Source organism: Symphalangus syndactylus, chromosome 7 (assembly GCF_028878055.3).
Source record: "Symphalangus syndactylus isolate Jambi chromosome 7, NHGRI_mSymSyn1-v2.1_pri, whole genome shotgun sequence".
Classification (NCBI taxonomy): Eukaryota; Metazoa; Chordata; class Mammalia; order Primates; family Hylobatidae; genus Symphalangus; species Symphalangus syndactylus.
In genome coordinates, this window is record NC_072429.2 from 130,998,745 (window position 1) to 131,021,815 (window position 23,071).

The 23,071-nt window shown below is 44.4% G+C and overlaps 2 protein-coding genes and 1 long non-coding RNA gene across 3 annotated transcripts in view; 1 reads left to right on the forward strand and 2 right to left on the reverse strand.

The window, feature by feature from the left end:
* OC90 (otoconin 90) overlaps nucleotides 1–12,284 on the reverse strand; it is a 30,766-nt gene extending 18,482 nt beyond the window's left edge. Inside the window, exons 1-3 of the mRNA XM_055287281.2 lie at nucleotides 12,192–12,284; nucleotides 3,036–3,101; nucleotides 1,681–1,737 (exon numbers count right to left, since the gene is read on the reverse strand). Of these exons, the coding sequence (XP_055143256.1) occupies nucleotides 1,681–1,737; nucleotides 3,036–3,101; nucleotides 12,192–12,237 (169 nt within the window). The 5' untranslated portion in view covers nucleotides 12,238–12,284. The remainder of the gene's footprint in view (nucleotides 1–1,680; nucleotides 1,738–3,035; nucleotides 3,102–12,191) is intronic.
* On the forward strand, nucleotides 11,159–22,223 carry LOC129486833 (uncharacterized). The gene is made up of 4 exons (XR_008659112.2): nucleotides 11,159–11,399; nucleotides 11,592–11,885; nucleotides 12,581–12,689; nucleotides 22,042–22,223. It is a non-coding gene; the product is annotated as an uncharacterized lncRNA (long non-coding RNA).
* HHLA1 (HHLA1 neighbor of OC90) overlaps nucleotides 21,482–23,071 on the reverse strand; it is a 36,901-nt gene continuing 35,311 nt past the window's right edge. The window contains exon 16 of the mRNA XM_055287282.1: nucleotides 21,482–21,525. Within this exon, the coding sequence (XP_055143257.1) occupies nucleotides 21,482–21,525 (44 nt within the window). The remainder of the gene's footprint in view (nucleotides 21,526–23,071) is intronic.

The window sequence follows — 23,071 nt, forward strand, 5'->3', positions numbered from 1 at the left end:
CAAGAAACAACAGACAGTGAGGCTGCAAAGAAAAGGGATTGCTTATACACTGGTTGGTGGGAATGCAAACTAGTTCAGCTACTGTGAAAAGCAATTTGGAGATTTCTCAAATAACCTAAAATAGAACTACTATTTGACCCAGGAATTCCGCTACTGCGTATATACCCAAAGGAAAATAATTCATTCTGTCAAAAAGACACATGTATCTGTATGTTCATTGCAGCACCATTCACAATAGCAAAGACATGGAATCAACCTAGGTTCTCATCAACAGTGGATTGGATAAAGAAAATGTGGTACAAATGTCTTTATTATTTGAGTCACTATTAGTTCGCTGAATGGATCCCAAATGATATGGTGATAACACTATAAAACTATAAGCCAGTACGGGAAGAAATGTGGTACAGACATTCACAACTTTTGAGCACCCATTAGGTGTCAGAAACTGCACTAGGTGCTTTCACTAGCACAATAGTTCAGCCTGGCGGAGTGCGTAATGCATTGGAAAGCATTTGCTTTGTCTGTTGTCCCATGGGCCTCCTGTTAACCCTGCAAGGCAGATGTTTTCTGTCATTGCCAATTCATAGTAAATAAAGTTGCTTTACATTTCACAGTAAATAAACTGAAGGCCAAAGACATGCCCAAGGCATCATCCAGGGATAATGATTTGCCCTAAAGTATACAGCAAACAAAATCGGCAAGAAAACCATATATCAACTGTTTCCGACTCTAAATCTCACATTCTCCTCCCCATTCTCTACCTTTCTGACTAGAGGATCGTTGAGTGCTGCATGGGTTACCCCTCACTACTGATTTAACATGCACAGGGTCACAAGACAGAGCTTAATGGGATCAGGAGTAGTTTGTGAGGACCAGTTCCACCTCATACTATTCACCTCATTCAAACTTCCTTTCCCATGTTTTGTACCCACAAGGCCTAATGAAAAAAATAAAGACAGAATTCTATGCTGATTGAAAAAGCAACACTAAGCTTTATGCATGTGTGTATTTATGTAAATATGCATTTTCATTCAGAAACTTACAAGGCACCTGCACTTAGTTATACAAACAGTTTAAGTGCAGCCTTATGCCCAGCATGGCCCAACCCAAAAGTAATTCTGAGTGTCTTTGTTCATATCAATCATATTATAGTCTTATTTTTTTGGTACTTTTAGTAGCTGATGATAGGAACCATCATAGTGTCCTGATAGTCACATAATAGATTTTCAGTTGATAAATGGGATTCTTGACACACTTTGACATTCTTAAACTTTATATTTACTAGTCAGGGAAGAAAAATAAAACTACTTTTGTGTACAGGACTAAGCTCTAGACTCCAAGAAGAGCTCCTCCCTTCTAGCTGGGTGGTCTTGGGCAAGTCACATAACTCCCTTAGGTTGAGTTTCCTTTTCTATAAAATGGGGATACCATTCCCTTCCTGGAGGGTTGTGAGTCAGGACTAATGAAGCAAGGAATAGGAAGGCACATGGTAGCTCAGTGGCTCACCCTGCAATAAAAGACACCACTACTTTCATTGGAACTTGGGTCTCCTTGTTTGGTGGTAGCTGTGGAGGCCATGGGAGCTCTGAGGGTTGAGACCAAGGCCCTTGCAATTTCCTTAGATTTTTCCACACATGCCCTGACCTCTGGTGGATAAAAGCAATTTTAGACTTAACTTACCAAAAATTTCAGCCACGCTTTCCACATTTTTAAACATCCCACTGAAGAATGTGATATCTAAGTGTAAGAAAGAAAATAAATGAGAGTCTTGGTTTTTCTCTTTTTTTCACCTCCCTGTCCACCCATTCTCCAAAGACAAAATTGACCTTGGGCTAAGCTAGCTTTCTACTAACACAGGTTACCATGGAAACCTGATAGAGATGAAATGTGAATTCCATTACTGGGCAGCATTGCACAATGGTACAAATGACCCCTGGGTGGTAAGGTATATCTGAACTGGCAGGAATTATGGGTGAACTATAAATACCTGGTAGGAAATCATCATCTTGGGTCTCATTCAGTGTGATGACTCTTATAAACGGTCATCCTACTGGGTGTCCTAGAAATTATACCCATGAGGTCATTACTAGAGATACTGATTCCTATGGAGAATGAAGCTTCTAAGCCAGGGCTGGTCATACATCTGCTCCACATAAGTCCCATTCTCTTGTACCTGAGCTGTTTGTTATCTGGGATCCCCAGGAATGCTGTGTAGATTGCCGTGAGGGCTACTCTTGTTGAAGAGGAGTGGCTGCCGTGTGGTCTGCTGGCATGCTGTGTTCCTTAGCTTTGATTCTTCTGAATGCCAAGTGTGGCCTGTGAGTCTTAATGTCTAATTAAAGAAGGCCGCCTGGTGGGCATTGCACTTCCTCTAGAAGTTATGCCATTTGGAGAGAGGCCACTTGTCATTTGCATCTGAATGGGACTGCTTAGTTTGCATGTATGGACGCACGCATGAATAATTTGGTGACCCAACTCACTCCTCTGAAAGGTTGGAAATGAATGCTTGATTCAGGGCTGACATCACCAGTGAATTCACTATGCATTATGGTCTTCAGCCATGCCCACCTTCAGGGACTCACCTGAGAAGTGTTTATAAACTATGGCTGAGAAAATTTTCGCTTTCCCGGGAAACAAATATGGATCCTCCTTTTTTACAACCAGAGCAAGCAATATATCATTTATCACTCTTGGTCTTGCCTTCTTGGAAGCTCAGAGCTCAATCTGAAGTAAGATACAATTAATATATAACCTTCACGTCAGCCCATTTCCTGCCTTCTCCTGGTTTCCCTTTTCAGCTGACCTTTGTCTTTGACAGAAATTTTTAGACTTTGTCTCAGTTGAGAGACAAAGGTTGGGCCAGACACCAGGGGAGATTGTTGGGGATATGCTTTTGAGTCCCACTTCAATCCCTTTACTTACAAATGCCACAGCAGTGTGTGGCTCTAGGGTGTATTCAGAAGGGGTCATTTTCTCTGCCAATATCCTAGACAACTTTCTACTCTGCTCCTAAGAAAAGTTCTAAGAATCCTTACTGATATTGTTTGGGAGTCCTGGAGGCAGCTCCTGTGGAAAATGTGGGGTGTCCAGAGGATGGCCCCCTATAAATAAGGAAGAGAAAGTAGGGTAAGCACAAACACTGATACCATTCACTTGCTGGACTAAGTCCAGAAGGCGACAGCCAGACAAACAATGGAAATTCACATAAATTCAATTCCATGCATATTTCCTAGAGCCTGCTATGCACCAGATTTGGGAGGTAGTTCCTGAAGGAAATAAGGGGATGGCTGGGGTAGCCCTGATGTCTTATATTGGTAAGCCTTAACAGTGGCATTCTGGTTGGGGATGGAGAGGTTTGGAGACTTATCTTGAAGCTGTCTTTGTGTATGAAGCATCCTGTTTTATTTAGATTGCAGTTTTGTTTCGGACTTTCTTGACTTAAAGCATTGGTGGAAAGAGGCAAATACATGAAAAAGAGCCCAACCCCCAAGGAGTTTATATAATAATAGAGGATAAGGTTTTTCCCCAGACTATCAGCATCAGAATCACCTGGGATGCAGACTCCATAAACATTCCGATTCCTATGCTCTCACTCAAGTTTGATTCAGCTAGTCTGGACTGGGACTCAGAAAGAAGAAATTTTTGCAAGCTCCCCAACTAGTTTTGAAGCTGATGGTCTTGAAACCTCACCTTGAGAATTGTTGCTTAACAGTATAATAACAATAGTGTCCTAGTACTACCAGTACCCAAATACACCCACCACCTTCAGCCAAGACTTCATCATGCTGGGGATGTGAAGATGCAGCCTGGGCCAATGGGACAAATATATGGGAGTTGGAATCCCAGGTTCAACACAGATTTGCTCCCTAAAAGCTCGGAGAGCTTATAGACTTCTTCCTGCTCATATTTTTCTTTCTCCAGCAATATAAAGCTTGTAAGTAGTTGGAAATCGTCAAAAGAGTTTTGTCTTTCTTCGTCAAGTGGAGAGTTATGGAGTCAGCACTGTCCGTCTGACACTGTGTAGAAGCCCTATCAATCTGAAAGTCACAAAGGGCCATCCCTCACAGAAGCATGTTAGACTACATCTGTTCAGGAAGATGCCCCCAGGTGGTGTCTGAGTTGGCCTTGCTTGGCTTAGAGCAGGTTTCTCAGCTTCACATTGTTGATATTTTGGGTTGTGAAATTTTCTGTTGCTAGGGATTGTCCTGTGCATTGATATTTAGCAAGATTGTTCTATGCTGTATATTTAGCAAGATCCCTGGCCTCTAGCCACAGATACCAGCAGGAAACCCTTCCATACACACTTTCTTCTGATAAAACTCATTCCCTTGGATTTTCCACAACACATAACTGAGAGAGTCACTGAGGCTCGCCAAGTCCTTCCTAGCGGAGACAAAACCACCACTGGTGAGAGGAATAACAACAGTGGGTGCTTGTCCTTGCCATCAGTACCAGGACTGGCACTACCAATATACCATCCCACAAGGTTCCTCAAACTTCAGTCACTAGCATATTGCCTCTACTATTACTTCTTAATGCGTATTTTTAAGTCAGCTCACTTCTTTTTTATTAAAGGAAAATTTGATTTACTTTTCAATTATAAAAAAGTTTGTTTCATCTGGGAGTTACAGTGACTTTAAATTTGTATGCACATAATAACATTTCTTAATGCAACATTTTAAGTCAACTCACTTTTTTTTTGTTTTATTACAGGGTAATTTTATTTACTGTCCAATTATAAAAAGTTTGTTTCACCTGGGAGTTCCAGTGACCCTAAGTTTGTATGCACATAATAACATGATCCAAAATATATAAAGCTAAATTTGACATAATTGAAAAGACCATTTTAAATCTGTCAGTGGGAGATTTAAAAAAAAATAAGCCACATTGCTTCTAAAAAGGTAAGTATTTTTACTTTTAAAGGAAACTTTCATTTGTAAATGGGAAACTATGGTAAAGTGCTGACTAGAATGAACAAAAATAAGTTATAAAAATTGTAAAACAGTAAACATTTAAAAATTAGGATTATAAAATGGTCATCTATGCATTATCCACTATCATCAATGTACCCTGCTATGGTTTGAATGTGTGTGTTCCTCCAAAATTTATATCTTAGTACTTAAACCTCAAGGTGATGTTATTAGAAATCAGGACCTTTGGGAGGTGATTAGATCTTGAGGCTTTGCATTCATACATGAGATCAGTATCCTTCTAAAAAGACTGGAGGGAAATAGCTAGGTCCATTTGCCCTTGTGCACTTCTTTCATGTGAGGACATAGCACTCATCCCTTCTGCCATGTGAAGATAAAACGAGAAGGCCCTCACCAGACACTGAATCATCTGGTGCCTCGATCTGAGACTTTCCTGCCTCCAAAACTGTTAGAAGTGAAATTCTGTTCTTTATAAATTACCCAGTCTGTGGGATTTTGTTATAACAGCATGGACAGACTAAGCTAAATTTGACAGAATTGAAAAGAAAAACTTTCAAATATGTCAGTGGGAAAAATTGTTTTAAATAAGCCACCTCACTTTAAAAAGGGTAAATGTATTTGTCTTTTAAAGCAAGCTTTTATTCATAAATGGAAAACCATTGTAAAGGCCCAGGACCCAGGATACACAGAAGGAACTGAGAGCAATTCGGGATGGTTGGAGTATAGAGACTAAGGCAGTCATGGTCCCAGCTGCACTAACCCACTGTGGTCCCCCAAATACACCGCACATTTTCACAGTATTAAGTCCTTGCTTTTGCCTCTTTCCTACCTTTCCTGACTGAAAAACCCTTGTCCTCTAATGACCCTATGCAACTTCTACCAAAACCCGCTACACCCTTAGTCACACTCTGCACCTTAGCTGTCTTTCTATCAGCATCAATAACTGTCATCAAGGGAATGGACAGAATGACTGGGGTCCTCGTCCTTTGATCTGGAAAGTCTCAAGGTGACTCTTTTGTCCCCACTCCCCCCCGTTTTACAGGTAAAATATCAGAGGTTTAGAGAGGTGGCACCTGCCACAGAGCACAGCAGGAAAGGGAATAAGGATCAGTGTTTGGCCAACTTCATCACAAGGGATGGCTGGGGCACGGTCTACAGGAGGGCAGCTGCAAACCCCCATGGCCCATCTCACCAAAGGGCCTGCCTGCAAGGGGGCCTGAGGCTGAGGCACCCACAGGGTGTGTGGGTTGGGAGCCTGCTCTTCCACATGCTAAATGTGTCTGTGTCCCCAGAGAAAATTCCATGATGAGTTTGCCCCCCAAGATAATTCCATGGTGAAATGATGAGGTTGACGATGAAGGTAACGTCCAACAATGCAACCCATGTGTTAATGAAGAGGGGAAAGAGAACAGTGAACGTAAGAAGTTGTTAATGATAATAGTAACAAATAACTGGCTTAACCTTTAAGCCCCTGTAGCATGCCTTCTGATGTTATTTCCTTCTACCTTTACAAAACTTTTTCGTGTCAATGTTATCAAGTTTTGCAGACCTAAGTTTGTCTCCTACCGCTCCAGTACTCAAAACCTTCTGTGATTCTCTAAGATCTCCAGCTTCTTAATGAGTAATCAAGGCTCTTGGGGAAGCAGCCCAGCCTAGTGATCATGGCTGGAAAAAGATCCAGTCCAACCAGCTACCTGCCTGAGGATCTCACGCAATTCAAAACTTGCATCTTTATGTTTTCACAGTGAATAAGTGCAGAGTAAAGGGCTCCAGGTCAGGGTGTATGCATGCATAATGGTTATTGTTTAGAAGGATATTAGGGAGCAGGAAGGAGTGTTGATCTTACAGCCATGATATCTCCCACCCTTTCATTCTCTGAAGATGTAAAACTGTGCCTGCTTTAAAGCAGCTTTTTCTTCTCTCAGAACATTGATAGTATTTTGTAAAATGCTCTCAATTAATAGCCTGACATACCTGAGGAAGGACAGCCCTTTCCATAGATTTTTTAGCTATATATCCTTCTTTACACCTTCCATTCCCAAGTTATTGGTTTAAGGTTGCATTTCTTAGCATGACCTCAAGCCAAACCACTTAATGAACAATTACATGTTGCCATGGCCCCGTGACATGGTTGTAATGTATCACAGATGATACCTTCTTCAGCTGCCATCTTTGGACTGCTAAGATGTGTGCCAATGTCCATTATTTTGAACTATTTGTATAAATTAATGTGTCGTTAGCATTTTCTGTTGCACCATCTCACCTCTACATGATTCAAATTCACATAAAATATGACTGCATTATAAGGGTTTTTTGTCCAACAGGCCTGACTTAAAACCTTATCTCTACCATTGTGTCACCCTAACAAGTCACTTAACTCTCAAAGCCTCATTTTTCTGTTGGATAGAATGGAAGTAATAAGCCATACCTCACTGGATCATTACAGAGTCTTTCTAGGTAAAGGGGTCAACATGAGCAAAAGCCGAAAGGTCTGGAAGCAGTTGGCTGTGGGGAGGGCAGACTGGCAGGAAAGAAGACTGCAGAGGGAGGAGGATATCAATGCTGTGGACCCTGAAGGCCTCAGGGGGTAAGCTGTGGAAGGTTCTAAGTAGGCACAGTGATGGTGGAGTCATAGGACTGCACGATCCAGGAAGACTTGCTCACTAGGGGTGGGTAACTTTGGAATCTGTCGCTCATGTTCTCAGTAACATAAGCCTCTTCCTGGGACACAGGACATGTCCTACCTCTAAGTAAGATCCCAGGGATGTTCATGAAACTCACTGAAGCCACCTCTGCCTTAAGGATTCTGAGAGGCTGCAGGGGATGGAAATAGACACTGAATATATCAGGAGACAAGGTTAGAGGCTTCACTTTCCTACATGCCAGCTGTGAGACTTCGGGCACATGTTCTTTCCTCGTTGAGCCTCACTTTGATCCTCTGTAAAATGAGACAATTGTATCTGCCTGGCAAGATGCTTCCAAACACAAAATGACTCAATGTATATAATATAACTGCATAGGCCGGGCGCGGTGCTCACAACTGTAATCCCAGCACTTTGGGAGACCGAGGTAGGCAGATCACCTGAGGTCGGGAGTTCAACATGGAAAAACCCCATCTCTACTAAAAATACAAAATTAGCTGGGTGTTGTGGCACATGCCTGTAATCCCAGCTACTCAGGAGGCTGAGGCAGGAGAATTGCTTGAGCCCGGGAGGTGGAGTTTGCGGTGAGCCGAGATCACGCCATTGTACTCCAACCTGGGCAACAAGAGTGAAACTCTGTCTCAAATAATAATAATAATAATAATATAACTGCGTAATTCCAGGCTCATGGAAGATCTCAACAGTCTGCATTTGTTTTTCACACTGAAGAAAGGAAAAACAACAGGGTTTAAAGAGCTCTAAAGATGATCCTATTCAGTCCCCACTCTAGAGATGAGAAAACTGTTGGATAGAACCTGAAAGCAGAGTGGGATTCCTGACCCCCAGCCAAGTACTCTCACTGCTATCCCTCTTCTGGCTATGCTGTTCCCTGCAGCCCTCACACTTGTCCCTACATCCAACTTTATTTTCTCTGTTCTTTTTTGAAGCATCCTTCGCTCACCTATCTAACTCCTATCCAATTCCTGCCTTCTCTTTAGCCAAGCTCGAGGACACCTTCTACAATTATTCCTAGGCTAATGAGACCTTCCTTTTATGAGGCTTTGGCATTTATGTGTGTCATGGCATAGAAGAAAAAACATGGGCTTTAGAGCACAACAAATGTGAATCCACATTCCAGCTCAGTAACTTCTTGGTTTTGCGACCAGGAGCAAAGTTCTATATCTCTCTGACTCCAGGCTTCTCATCTGTAGAATGGGGTTAAATATTTGTGCATTTATGTCACAGGACATTGTGAGATTACATGAAATCTTACCGAGAGATAACATGAAATGACACGTGGACTCCTGGCGGTAACATGTGGGAAATGGGGTCCCACTTAAGACCCAGGACTGCAGACCCAAATCTTTGCAGGGATGGGCAGATAATGTAAACAAGTAGCAGTCCAATGCTGGGAAGCAATAGGGAATGGTGGGGAATGTGGAGAACCAGAGAGACCCCAGTTACAGCAAGACAGGAAGTTGTGACTCAGCACCAGGGCTTGAGAAAGGAGTCTCACCATTTTTATTTTTCAAAAATTATTTTGAAATTTTAATTTTTTGGTAAAATCTTCCAATTTTAAACTCTTGGCTCAAATTTAAAATAAAATATTTTGCTGACTAAACCAAACAGGCTGATTTCCGTCTGAAGGTGAAAGGAAGGTGCTTTGTTTGGGTGTTTGTGAGGCTGCGTGGGACGGCCGGTGCTCCATCTAGGGGCAGGGATGGGAGCTGACCATGCATTTCTCAGGTTCCAGTGCCAGCCATGTATTCCCTTTGCCAGGTTCTCGGAATGGTTCCCATGAACAGGGAATTCCCTCCTGCCTGAGAACTACAGGCTTTGAGGGGACTGTGACCCGTAAAATGTAGACTTTCAGGCAGGGAGGGAGACTCCTGACTTCAGTTCCATTTGAGTCCTTGTCACAAAGCCCATGTAATTGCTCTGGCACATTTTTCACTGGGCATAATTGCCTTGGAAATTAATCAGCATAATAACCAGCAGCTAAGAATATCTGCGGCCCACTTCAGCAGCAATAGTCAAATCTTGCCTGTTCCTTGGCGATTACTATTACCGCACTCTATTCCTTTGTGCAACTGATAATTAAGTTCCTCTTCTGGAGGGTGGGAGATAATCTTATTATCTATAGATGTTAATAAGGTGTGCTTTCTTGCCCACACTCACGCTTACTTTCAGGATATAGATGCCCACATGTTATTATTAGCAATTAAAATAGACACCCTGGATGTGAAACTCTTTATCCCCGAGGACTAAATTAGTTCACTCACAAAGTCCAACAGTGCAGTTTAGGGAGATGCATGATCAGAGGCAATGTAAGGACAAAACTCACCAGAATGACATTGATTCTGATTCAGTAAGCTTGTTACACGCAGAAGGTGATGAGCATCTGTCCTGTTCCAGGAGCAGGACACTGCGTTTTGCAGGCATCACCTTGTCTGATCTTCTCCTCAGTATTGCGAGGCACATTCTGTCATTTCCATTTTATAGACAATGAAACCGAGACTCTTGGATGAAGCTATAAAGCTTTTTCTCACCCGGTATGTATGGCTTTCCTTGATCTGGCCCCTGCTGCCTCTGCTGAATCATCTCCTACCTTGAACTTCATGCTCCGGAGATGCTGAAAAGCTTAGGTTTTCTGGACAGCAAACTACTTCTTGCCATCCTGCCTTTGCTTGTACTGCACCCTGGGGCCTGGGATGCCTTCCCCTTGTCTGTTCCCCTCGCATTACTGACTCTCACTGACATTTTATGGTTCCATTCAAAGTTCAAGGAGCCCTGCCTGACCCCCAACCTGGCCTGGGTCAGGGATGCTGCCCCTGTGCTAGCATAAATGTTGCAGACATCCTTCTCTCATTGCACCTGTCACCCCATGTTGCAATGATCTGTTTATGTAACCATTTCCCCCACTAAACTAGGGACTTGAAGGTAAGCACTGTGATGTGTGTAATATATTGATATATGTATATACTTACATTATACATATATAACAGAAACCACAAGTTCAACTGATAACTGTTTAATGAAGGACAGAACATGCAATAGTTGAACCACACCATCAAATGGCCAGTGAGTGATGGCCTGCTAGAATCAGAGAATCATAGTCTCGCATACTTGAAGCAAACTTAGAATATAACATCTTTAGATAGTGGAATGATAATATCTATTGGTGCTTTAGAATGGGATTTCATGGTATTATGTATTCTACCAAAAAGGTCAACCAGGATTGCACAAAACCCACCTTTTTCCTCAGGTCCCTTCTCAGAGGATCTGGAAGGAAACAAACACGCAGAGGACAAGGGGGAAGTGGGAGCCAACACATGGTGGCGTGATGTGGGGGCTGCAGCATGAGCTTCAGTGCAGCGCTCCCAGACAAACGGAGCATGTGCTTAGCGGGGAGGGCCAAGGGATCTCCCTCTCCTAACACAAATGTGGCCACCATCCCACTGGCTGACGCCTGTCCTTGGAAGTCACAAGGCAGCTCCGAGTGAGAGTAGAGGAAGCACAGCAGTCACTCTGGCTGTGTTGAGGGAGCCAACATGGAAGCTGCTGCCCATCCTGCTGCAGGGACAGAGACCCCTGGAGAGACCTCACCATGCATAGAGACCCTCCCCATGGTCAACACTCATAAAGCATTGTCTTGTATCTGACTCAGATTGCCACTGGGGAAGCCATGAGAAGGGACCTTGCGGGGCTCCAACTCCAGGAAGCATAACTGACCGAGGGCCTACGGCTATGCTTGGAAGTCCAAGGCAGGGTTTGCACAGAGGCCTCGTCCCCCTCATGCCTGCTCCCAGCCAATGTCCCAGGGCAGGTAGGTATACCACAGTGGGCAAGGCTCCTGGGGCACACGGGACTCCTCTGGCTCCTCTTGGATGACCTTGCCAGCTTACATCCAGCTGAAGTCTAGGGCACATTTACTTCCCCTCTGCCCGTCTCCTTCACATGCAGAACTCTCTGAAGCTCTCTGCCTTTCACAGTTGCCACTCCATGTTTTTCCTCACAGGTGTTTCCTCTACTGAAATCTGCACACTTGATCTAGTTTGGGCTTCTGTTTCTCAGAAGACCCAGATTCAGACACCACTCCCACATCTTTTGAGTCAGAAGCCTCAGTAACAGACCTTCCCTGCTACAGTGTCTGGGCCAAGAATTGGTGAATTTGTTGGGCAAGCAGTCTTATCTCAGTGGTGGTCACACACTGACTCCTGAAAAACTTGGGGCTGCAGGTCGAGCATGTTCAATTCACACATAAGTGGATACGATTGCATATAAACTTTCTATGACTGTAATTTTTTGAAAGGTAGGTGTTAACATTTGAAAATAAAATCTCTTGGGAGGTACCAAAATGTTTGTAAACATTTATAATCGTAGAGCATATAATTGTCATTTTTGTCACCACAAGGTAGTTGCAAACTAATAAAAGAGGGAAGAAATAAAGCAAGACGACAGAGAGGAATATGTTTAACCATCTCAATTTTATAGAAAAATAAGGACATTTAAAAGACACGTAGGAAAGTTGGTGGGGGTGGGCATGTTGAAGGGACAGTTTTCATATGAAGTAATTATATGCTAAGCTGGAACTATGGTGTAAAGTATCATTACTCACCGGCACGGGGGATCATCAGCACACTTGTGAGGAGAAACGCAATCATAGCAGGAGAACAAAGGATGGCGCTTAGGCAGCAACTGGAACAGACTCCTGGGAGAGAAGCCAGCAGAATAGGATGGATGCGTTTTCAGAATTCTCATGAAACAACCCATGGGACCCCCATGTCCTTTCTTGGTCCCACAAGGCATGTGGTAAAAGGAGAAAACCCTGAAAGGGTGTAGGTTCCAGTTTTGCCACTAACTGACAGTGTGCCTCTAAGAAGATTATGTCCCCTCCTTGAGACTCAGTTTACCCATCTGTAAAATGGAAATGTAGCCATGAGCTCTCTGAAGACACAGCCGTGGTCTTCTGTATTTACTGATTGATTCCATGGTCATTTATTCCAGGTCTGCCTCGTGTCAGGCATCAAAGGATTGAGGATCCAGGAGTGCAAAGTGAGGAAAACACACTCCTTACCTCCGAGTTGCTCATAGACTAATGCGGAAGGGAGGCAAGGTAACAAGTGCTGTAGTTTGACTTTTGCTGATTGAATTTTAAATAGCCCGTACTTTATGTTATACCCAGCATTCCCAATGCACACTTTGGCATGTAGGTTTTGAACCTTTCAACCGTCTCTTGACATATAAATAAATCCGACAACCACATGGTGGCGCTGCATGCTAGGAAACAAAGCTTTTCCTGCAGCATCTCCCTCTTCCTTCCCTTCCTTGGCTTTTGAGAGTTTTGAATACTTTGTTGCGGTCCTGAGAGTTCAATAGATACGCCTCAGAGGATGCTTTGGGGGCAAAGGGGCCAAGTAGGCAGAGTCCAGCAACCCTATTGCTTTTAACTTGTAGCTGCCGTCTGCTGAGATCAGCAAATATTTAACTTCAATAAGCCCTTAACGGACTCTAGCCAGTCCATTATATATTTATTAGTGGGGCAGGGTTGGAGGGGCAGGGAAAAGACCAGAGTGATTTTAAAATAATTTTTGCCCCTTTAGAATATAACTCCATAAATAATGTAAATACCGTTGGTTGACTTGTGCATATTCTGCTTTTAGAACATGTTTTTGGGGCCGGGCGCGGTGGCTCAAGCCTGTAATCCCAGCACTTTGTGAGGTCGAGGCGGGCGGATCACGAGGTCAGGAGATCGAGACCACGGTGAAACCCCGTCTCTACTAAAAATACAAAAAAAAAAAAATTAGCCGGGCGTGGTGGTGGCGGGCGCCTGTAGTCCCAGCTACTCGGAGAGGCTGAGGCAGGAGAATGGCGTGAACCCGGGAGGCGGAGCTTGCAGTGAGCCGAGATCGCGCCACTGCACTCCAGCCTGGGCGACAGAGCGAGACTCCGTCTCAAAAAAAAAAAAAAAAAAAAAGAACATGTTTTTGGGACAAAGTATGAATGATAATACATCTTGATCCATACCACCCTAGTGGCACACACAGGGCTGCTGGATAGGGTTGTACATGTTGTGCACTGCACAAAAGCGCTTGGTCAGGGGGATCAACTAGATGCTGAAAAAGCCAGTGCTTGACTCTGAAGCTTGTCCTCTGCAGTGTTGCATCAACCCGAAGGAAGGAGCACTTTGTAAAATTTGTTCTCCCAGAGACCACGCCTGCCGCGTATTCTGGTGGTCCTGCATATGTACCCAGGGCCGTGGCGGGTCACTCTGCCTGTGAGCAAGGCTTGGTATTAGGGAAGGTGTCCCAGAGGAGAAGACATTGTAGGTTGTACAATCACTACTCTATGGACCTATCCCAGGGTCTAGCACAAGCTCTGGTGGCTGCAAAATAAATGTTTGTTGAATGAATTTTTTTAAAAAGAGTAGAGTGTGAGTTCTTTGAGATTCTCACTCAGCTCAAGAATTCTCTAGTAATCTGGTTACCATCTCATTGGTACAACGCTCTGCTTAGAGCCTTTTTTAGCCACACAAATTCCTAAAGCTGGTTAATTTTCAAGGTTAGACAGTCTCCCTCACTGTTTGGTGGAAATTCAGTTCTGAATGATTCCTTCTCAGGCCATGAAACAAGACTGAAAATTAAGGGGGAGACAAGAGAGGTCTCCAAATGGAAAGTGGTATGCCCTGGAAACTCTTGTGGGTTAGCAGAAGGCACTTCAGAGGAGCCCAGAGACCTCACTGAAATGATACCCACACGAATGGGGCCAACATGAACTTGGACAATGTAGTCACTTTCTGCCACTCAGTATGTCAGGTATTTTATTGTGACCATCACACCGTAACAGGTTGCCAGCATGTCTGAACTTGGAGTGGCACTGGGATCTTCCAGTCCAAGCTCCTGTTTTACAGATGAGATCACTGAGGCTTAGAACCTAGCAAATCATGGCAAGAATGTCCGACTTCCCAGGTCTCCTGACTCCAAGTCCAGTGTCATCATAATAACAGTACCTATCTGTGAGGTTGTTGTGAAGACTGAAATGAGTTCATCTTTGTGAGGCACTTACAACAGGGCCTGACATAGAGAAGTTGCTCAAAAGCATTAAGAATTACAATGATGGCATCTGGCTTGAGGTTAAAGACTCAATAAGTAGCAGCTGTTACAGTGAAGGCCTTTGTGCTGTTCCCTAATCCCCTGTAAGAGTGGAAGGCCCTGTCTGGTGAATGAAGAAGAGTGATCAGTTTCACATAGTGGATCTCTGTTTTTATTTTGTGACATGTGTTTCAGGGGTGCATTCCCCTGGGTCGTTCTGCAGCTCAGATAAGATGGCCTGAGGGTCATGTTCCATTACCTCCTTGAAATATGTTGCTTGAATGCAAATGAGCCAAAATGACTTTATTAGAGACATAATTTTGACTCTGCTCTAATTTATTTTTGCAATAAGTTATAAGGAGGTATGATTGGGTGTTCTTAGATAATGGGCAGAGTTTCAGTAGGGGAAGATGAAAAAGTCCTGGAAGTGGACAGTGGCATGATTGCACATCAATGTGAATGCACTTAATGCCCTCAACTGTACACTTAAAAGTGGCTAACATGGTCAATATTATCTTATGTATATTTTACGACAACTTTTTAAAAAGTAAGTAATAAACTCCATGACCTTATTCCTTTAAACACAAAATTTCATGGATTGGGTCATTCTTTGTGTCAGGTGTTTCACTGAGTATGCCCCACTTGCTGTCTGGTGACAACCCTCCAAGACTTTGGCTATCAAGACGCCTCACTTTCTAGACCAGGAAACTGGGCTCAGAGGGTGAGTCACTTGCCAGGGTGGCCCTTGCCCAGAAGGGGGCGCTCTGGCAATGACCAGACCCAGGTGGGCCAGCTGACTTGTTCTGGCTCCAACACCCTAAACTGCTAGGCCGGTCCTTTGAGACAAACTAAGCATCCCAGTGATGATTCACTGCATAACTGTCACAATTATCGGTAGTACTTGCTTGGGAGGACCCTTAGGGTGGCCAGCTTCTTGCTAGGGTGTGGTGAAACACAGCAGGTGACAGCTCCCTCGCTGAGCGCCAAGAAGGAAAGTCAGTGCCAGCCAGAAGGTGCCAGTTAGAAGCACATGGTCAGCCCTGGGCAACAGTGAGGATGACCCGAATCCAGGGTACGTGCACATCAGGGTATGTGGGTGGGATGGCACAGGGCCGCCTCTGAAATCCAGTATCCTCCTGTTGGCCAAGTCAGGCGCCCTTGGCTGTGGGGCTGTGTCTACCTGGAGGAAAGACCTCCTTCTCCTAATTTGCCCAAGGAACCCTCTGGGGCTGTTGTGTCCTCATGGGTCAGCGCTGTCCTTGTGGGCCTGAGAAGGCTCCCGAAGCCTCGCGTTGGTCTGCATGCCAGGTTTGGAGTCCCGGCTCCCCAAGCTGTCTCCCAATGGCTGGTCTCATGGCCGCATAGCCAGTGTCTGAGCCCAAGGCCTTCCCGGTCGGACAGATCTGGGCTGGGGTCAGGGAGTTTAGGCTCTGCCTTTTGCTTGTCGAGTGCCCTGAGCCAGGCACTGAAGATGCCTAGAACTCATTTTCCTGGGCAGCGAAATGCATATAATGGTGTTTTTTCATCAGGGAATCATGAGGGTTAAATGTGATGAGTCTTATAAAGGTAGAAAGCCATCTCCGGCACTTGCTAAGTGCTCAGTGAGGACTGCCTATAATTAATGCTGATTGTGTTTCCACACCAGGTGCCCTGGGTGGGGTCATTGCCCCACATAGGCTTGTAAGATCCTCACTAACGTGAAGTGGTGGATTTTTCCCCCAGGTAAATTCGCCAGGTGCTGTCTGTCTGGCATTGCATCTTTTCACAGATAGACTCAGAGCAATTTGGGTTTTCAGCTATATCCTGGAGCAACATCCAGGTCTCAGACAGCCCTGAGAGCATCCCCTACCACCTTATCCTCCATTAATTTATCTCCTCATTTCCCCACCATTCTTCTCTCCCTTCCTCCCTCTTTCCCTCTCTCCCTCCCTCCCTTCTACCCTCTCTTTGTCCTTCCTTTTCTTCCTTCATCAATTTCTCCCACTTTTCTTCCCTCCCCTCCTTCCTCCTACCCTTTCTGCCTCCTTCCATCTCCCACCCATTTCCCTCCCTCCCTCCCTCTTTTCCTCCATCCCTCCCTCTCCCTCTCCTTCTCTTTCCCCCTCCCTCCTTCTCTTCTCCCATTCATTTCCCTCCTTTACTTACTGTCTTCCTCCCTCCCTCCCTCCCTCCCTCCCCTGCTCTCTGTCTCCCCAGCAATCAGGAATAACAGGTGCCTACCGTGAAGGGTCCACTGGAGCGCAGCTGGATGAACGATGCTAGGGTTTGAACAGGTGCAGACTGAGTCCTTTATACCCCAAGGAAAGACCCTTAGCCATGTGACGCCTCTCTCCACTCCTCACATCAAGAAGGAAGCCTTTCATGAATGTTGGCAGGTGGGCTGCCTCTGAAGGGAGGAGGCATCATAATACTATAGCTTGGAACAGGTGAAAGCTCCATATTAAGAGGCCCCATCTTGAGCCTCAGAGGAGACCCAGGCTCTAATTAGAGAACAATGGGTCCCCTGTTCTACCCCACCTCACCTCAAAGGCTAGGAGGCCCATGGATTATGTCTCAGGGTCTTCACGGGAGCTCTCAGGGGATGAAAGACTGATGAAAGTCATGTGGGCTCTCCTGCAAGATAAAGGGCTGGCTTTGTCTGGTCTAGTTCATTCTTTAGCAAGAGGATTTCTAGCGTGATTCTTCTTATATGTTCTTGGCCTCAGACCTCGAAATTTGATGCCTCTTTCCTTTAGGGCTTTTCTGTCCAAGCTGTGGGGTAGGGTGAGGTGGGGCTTTATAATCAGACACCCAAGGTTCCTCTGCCAGCCCTGCTACTGAGTAGCAGTGTGACCTTGAGTTTGTCACTGCTCAGCTTTAGCTTCCACGTCTGTTAAATGGGCTTAATCCTACTAGGATTGAGAGGCTGAAGAAAGCCATGTACAGTGTGTGGTATGGGGGCTCATTAAGTCCTAGTTCTTTTTGTCACTTCTTCATATCCCCTTGTGAAGGGTTTTCTTTCCTGATTTTGAAAGGAGAACTGGCATTTATTGAGTATGTGTAATGTACCACAAGTGTTTTATAGGATTTTGCCCTCATCGTCCCTGCAGCAGCCCTTCCATTGCTGCTTTCATAATCCTAGGAGCAAGGATGAATTAGCTCCACTTTACAGACGAGAAAAAATGGTGTCATTGAGGTTGAGGCATTGTAGAAGCTCACGTGTGATGGAAGCATTCTGGAATGCAGGTTAGCCTGGCTGTGAACCCTCTGAGTTGCTCACTCTATGGCCACCTCCTGCAGAAGCAGGACTCTTCAAACGATTAAATCAGGACACAATTGAGCCCCTATGGAAGAACCCATTGAAGGGCTTCTTCAAATAAGTAATTACTCTCATGCATTGAAGCTTGTGTTTATAGATCATTAACTATTGTTCAGCATCTCATGTGATTTGAGGAATGAAGATGCGTTGTCTGTAATATTTTCTCATTAGCGCCAAAGACCCACCATCTCTAAAATGACTAAGCCCATGGGCATCTATAGCTCAGTGTAGCAAAATCCATCTTTTCAGCATCTCAAGAGCATAGCTGAGATTGTTATTATGCCTGAGCAATACAAAGGCATAACAATCTGTATAGGTACCTTGTTCGAGACATTTCATGGGGTTTTGAGAAGGATCATTTTTTTCCCCATAGCTTACAACAGAGTATCTTAATCTTAGCACTGTTGACATTTGGGCCAAATTATTCTTTTTTTGTAGGAGTTGTCCCGAGCATTGCAATATCACAGGTCTCTACTCAACTGATGCCAGTAGCACTCCCTACCTTGTTGTGACAACCAAAAATGTCTCCAAACATTGCCAAGTGTCCCCTGGGGGCCAAATCACCCCTGATTGAAAACCACTGGCCTTCAATATCCCTGGAACCTTGGCCTTTTACCATTATGTTGGTGGAATAAGGTGAGAGTGAAGTTTTCACAAGAACCCAGACATAAGAGGAAAAAGTGTGTTCTAAATGAGAGTTTAAAAGTTTAGATTTCATTATGATAGCACCTAAATGTCTCGTTCACACAAACCCACAGCACTAGTGCACCTGTGCAGAAATAGGGAGCCACACACACACACACAAACATTTACAGCCATGCACTGGGGCCAAGAAACAAACACAGTCTTTCTCCTCTCTCTCCCTCCTCCTCCCGCGTTGCCTCTCCTCTTTCCCTTCCCCTCCTTCCTTTCCCTTTCCCTCATCTTCTCCCTCTCCCTTCCTCCTTCTCTCTGTCCCTCTCTTTCTTTCTCTTGACAGCTTAGCTGGTCTTCTGGGCATGAATGAAATAGACAGAAATGCCCCTGCAACCTTTCCTACCTGGAAGAATGCAGTTTAATGATGTTATGCATGTAACTGCACAATCTCCTTCATCAGAGCAGATACAGTCACTGTCCCATCTCTTTCACCTCATCTGCTAACCACTGGTGGCCACATACACACTAATTACTAGTAGTTCCAGATCAGTACCACCCCCTGAGGCTTTGTTACTGCCCTAGCTATCCTCTAAATCAGGACACATTCAGCTCAGAAGGGGTCAAACCTCTTATGAACTCCAGGAGACCAGTTGGACTCCAGGCAGTCGTCAGCCACTCTTGGGCCCTGTTTTCCTTCTGCCATTGCTGCTGTTGTGGCTGATGCTGTGACTGTGGAAAACTGGCCCCAAGGAGTCCTCTGAGCCTTTGTCCTTGCTGCTAGGCCAGATCCCTGCATAAGCCTCAGAGGTATTCCGCATTTGAGCTTCTTAAAGATTATAGTCATGCTCAGTCATTATTCCCAAAGTATGGGGTAACTGGGTCCACATGGGTTTCCCCACAAGTGAATAGCCCCAGTCTTGGGCCCAAGCCATCCATCCATTCTTCACCTTCCTTGATGATAAGTTACTCTTTGGGGAACCTTGAGGACCCTTCCCTGTCAAAGGTCCTTAATTAATATCCATGCAAGGGTTGAATCAAATTAACCCATACTTAATGAGTCTGCTTGGTTCCTATCCAGGTAGAAGTCCCTTTGCTTCCCAGAAAATTTGTTGTATCCTCTTCCTCTTTGCAAAAGTCATGACAACATATATTTATGAGCTTGACATTTGCATACCTTGGAGAGTCTTTCCAGTGTTCTGGAGAATAAAAAGAAATATTTCTGCATATGATTAGAAAGAGAAATGTCTGGCCGCTCCTCTCTCCAAGGTCCAAGTTCTACCTCCCCAGGCACCTTGTGGTTCACAGGAGTGCCAGGGCACTCAGGGGTCTTCCAATGGGGGAAACTGTTTTCTACTTAGATGACGAACAGAAAGTGACTTTCCTCACCCAAGGGCAGCCATAGATCACAAAAGGGTAAAAAAAACTCATGGCCCAGCAGAGTCCTAAGGCAAGAGAGTGGAGAAGGAGCACCAGGCACATCAGGAGAAAAGCTGTCCCTGGTAATGAGGAATAAGGGGTCCATGCAGGGCCACTGGAGAGAGCACACATGCTCTACGTGGAGACTCGGCATAGATAGGGATACTGGAGCAACCGCAAACCTGAATGTAGTGAAAAAGAAACCTGATACAATGAAGGTGGCACCTCAGTATGTGGGGATGCAGAAGAAAGTTGACTCCACAGATGTACTCCACAGATGAGCTCAAATCCTGCACCTTCCAGAGGAATGTCTGGTCCTTGACCAGCTCCTGGGGAATCCCCTGTAAATCCTTGGAATATCCTGCCTGATAAGTGTCTCTTGTACCTGGGGCTTTGTGCCATGACAGATAGTTTATGTTAACAATGTGATTTATGATGGGGCCTTAGGTCATGCAGTATCAGCTTGACCTCTAGAGGGACTGGAGACTGAATAACTTAAGTTTAGCCATGCAGGCCATGAAGGCACTCCATACCTACTCCATACCCCCAAATATCCCCTGGACACCAAAACTTGGATGAGCTTTCCTGGCTGACAATACTCCACATGTTGTTAAACATTGTTGCTGGGAGGATTAGATGCTGACTGTGCAAACCCACTGGAAGCTTGTGCCTGGGCTCTCTTGGACTCTCTCTAGAGGTGCCTTTCACCTTTGCTGGTTTTCATCTGCATCCTTTTGTTGTAATAAATGCTAAATGTGAATATAACAGTTTTCCCGACCTCTGAGTTCTACTCAGGAATCATGGAACCTGAGGGTGCTCATGGGGACCTCTGAATCCAGTGGGTCACACAGAAGAGGAATCAAGACAGATGTCCACGAAAACAACTCTCTAAACCTCCTCCTAATGATAAAGTTGGAAGACTATATAGATCCCATACCATGGCAAGTCTGATTGGTTGTACATGTTTTACTTAACTGTATAGAAACAGTATATGTGAATCTCTCTAGAGTATGAATTCAATCTTAATTTATGCTTTCGTTGTCTTTCAAAAGTCTCAAGTTTAAGTCATCTCAGGTATTGTGTCAGAGTCTCCGTGGCTGAACTGGTTTGTGCAGGCTAGTGTGCCCATGCATCCCCAGTTTTTAAATTGTCAGGATTGCCTCAAGCATTGTAGGAGTTTCTTGAGCATGAACACTAGATTTCCATGACTTTGAAGCAGGCAAGGAGTCTGGCGTTACTGTATTAATTGTGAGGCCTCTAATAAGAAAACTTCTACCTTCAATGTTTTGCACAGATTCACAGGAGAGGGAAAAAAATGCTACTTCCAAGAATAACCACTTTCAATTAATTGATGATCTAGCTGGAGCCTGGGTGAATTCTTCAAATGTAGCCCACTTGGGACAAGAGCCAGGGTGGATGGTGTATCCCCTGAAGTCATTGTTATGCCCTAGTGTTATTTTCAAGGCCTCACACAGACTTGCAGATATTCTCAAGGCATTTTTGCTTTAAGGCTGAAAAAAAAAGCAGAAGAAGAAGGAACTCAAGATACTGAGACATAAACACTGTAAAGACATAAATTAAACCCTGATGGCGCCAACAAGGGTCTAGGCTCTTCTGGAGAGCAAGTGTGGGGCAGTGCACTGCACAGGAGTCACTAGGGGTGACCCTCAGAAGGTGGAAAAGACTCGTGCAAGACCCCATTGCTAGTTAGCAGCAAAGTCTAGTGAGGAGCAGCCCCTGTTTCTCCACTCACTGCCCAATGCTCTTTTCCAATACCCAGCTGTATCTAAAGCATCTCTACAGCTTGCACGAGGCTAATTTAAACTCATTAATAAGTTGTTCAGTAAACGTAATATGTTGTGTGCATAGAGATTGTAATGTGACAAGGACAAAAGAACTATTGAATTATGTGTTTGCAAGATTTCCTGTTCCCTCTCCTCATACCAGATAAAGGGATTTCTATCTTTGATTTCTGACCACCCCACCCCCACTCCTAATGCCTGTAATTTTTTGGTCATTTAATGCAGGATGAAGGTGATGATAGGAAGAGAAGACAGGAAAAGTGGGATGGTGGACTTGCATAAGAAATAAGGACCCTGTGTTTTGGAAAGAAAAAAATAATGGAGGCAGAAGGAAAGCAAAGTAAGCAGAAGAGGTAAATGGAAACACAGAGAAGAGCCAGAGAGCTTGATTTTAGGAGAGCTACCGAGTGATAAGTTGAAAAATGAAATATAGAGAAGTTTTAAGATGATGGCTTGTGAGAAGTGAGAAACAGTGGAGGGCAGAAAGAAGAAGAAGAGTTTCTAAGGACTGTCGACATGGATTCCAGGGATCGCAGCTGGTATCCTTCAGGATCCAAATGGAAAGATTGGTTTATTACACTGTTTTGTTTGTTCAAACGTAAAACATTGCCAAGACTGAGCCCTATGTGATATTTGGGTTATAGTAAGAAGGGGTTTTCTATACAGTTTAATGTAATTCCATGATATTTAGAAGACCAGAGTCCCTTGAGGTAGTTCAGGTAGATGGCATGATAAAATGGCCAAACTATTGGTTTTGGGACATTTTTTGCAGAAGTGAGAGATAAAACAAAGCTGATACCTGGAATATCTGGAAATAAATGAAGTTTTGAAGCTACCAGGACAAGGAGAGAGGTACCATAATGAAACATAAATTCTAGTACTTCACGGTGCCTTCTTTTGCATGAATTATTTGTATACATTTTTCGTTTGGTCAAGAATTTCAGTATTTGTGGGGGTTGTCCTTTGTTTTATTTTTATTTGTCTTTTTTTTTTTTTTTTTTTTGAGAGAGTCTTGCTCTGTGGCCCAGGCTGGAGTGCAGTGGTGCAATCTCGGCTTACTGCAAGCTCTGCTTCCTAGGTTCACGCCATTCTCCTGCCTCAGCCTCCCGAGTAGCTGGGACTACAGGCATCCACTACCACGCCTGGCTAATTTTTTTCTATTTTTAGTAGAGACGGGTTTCACTGTGTTAGCCAGGATGGTCTCAATCTCCTGACTTTGTGATCCGCCTGCCTCAGCCTCCCAAAGTGCTGGGAT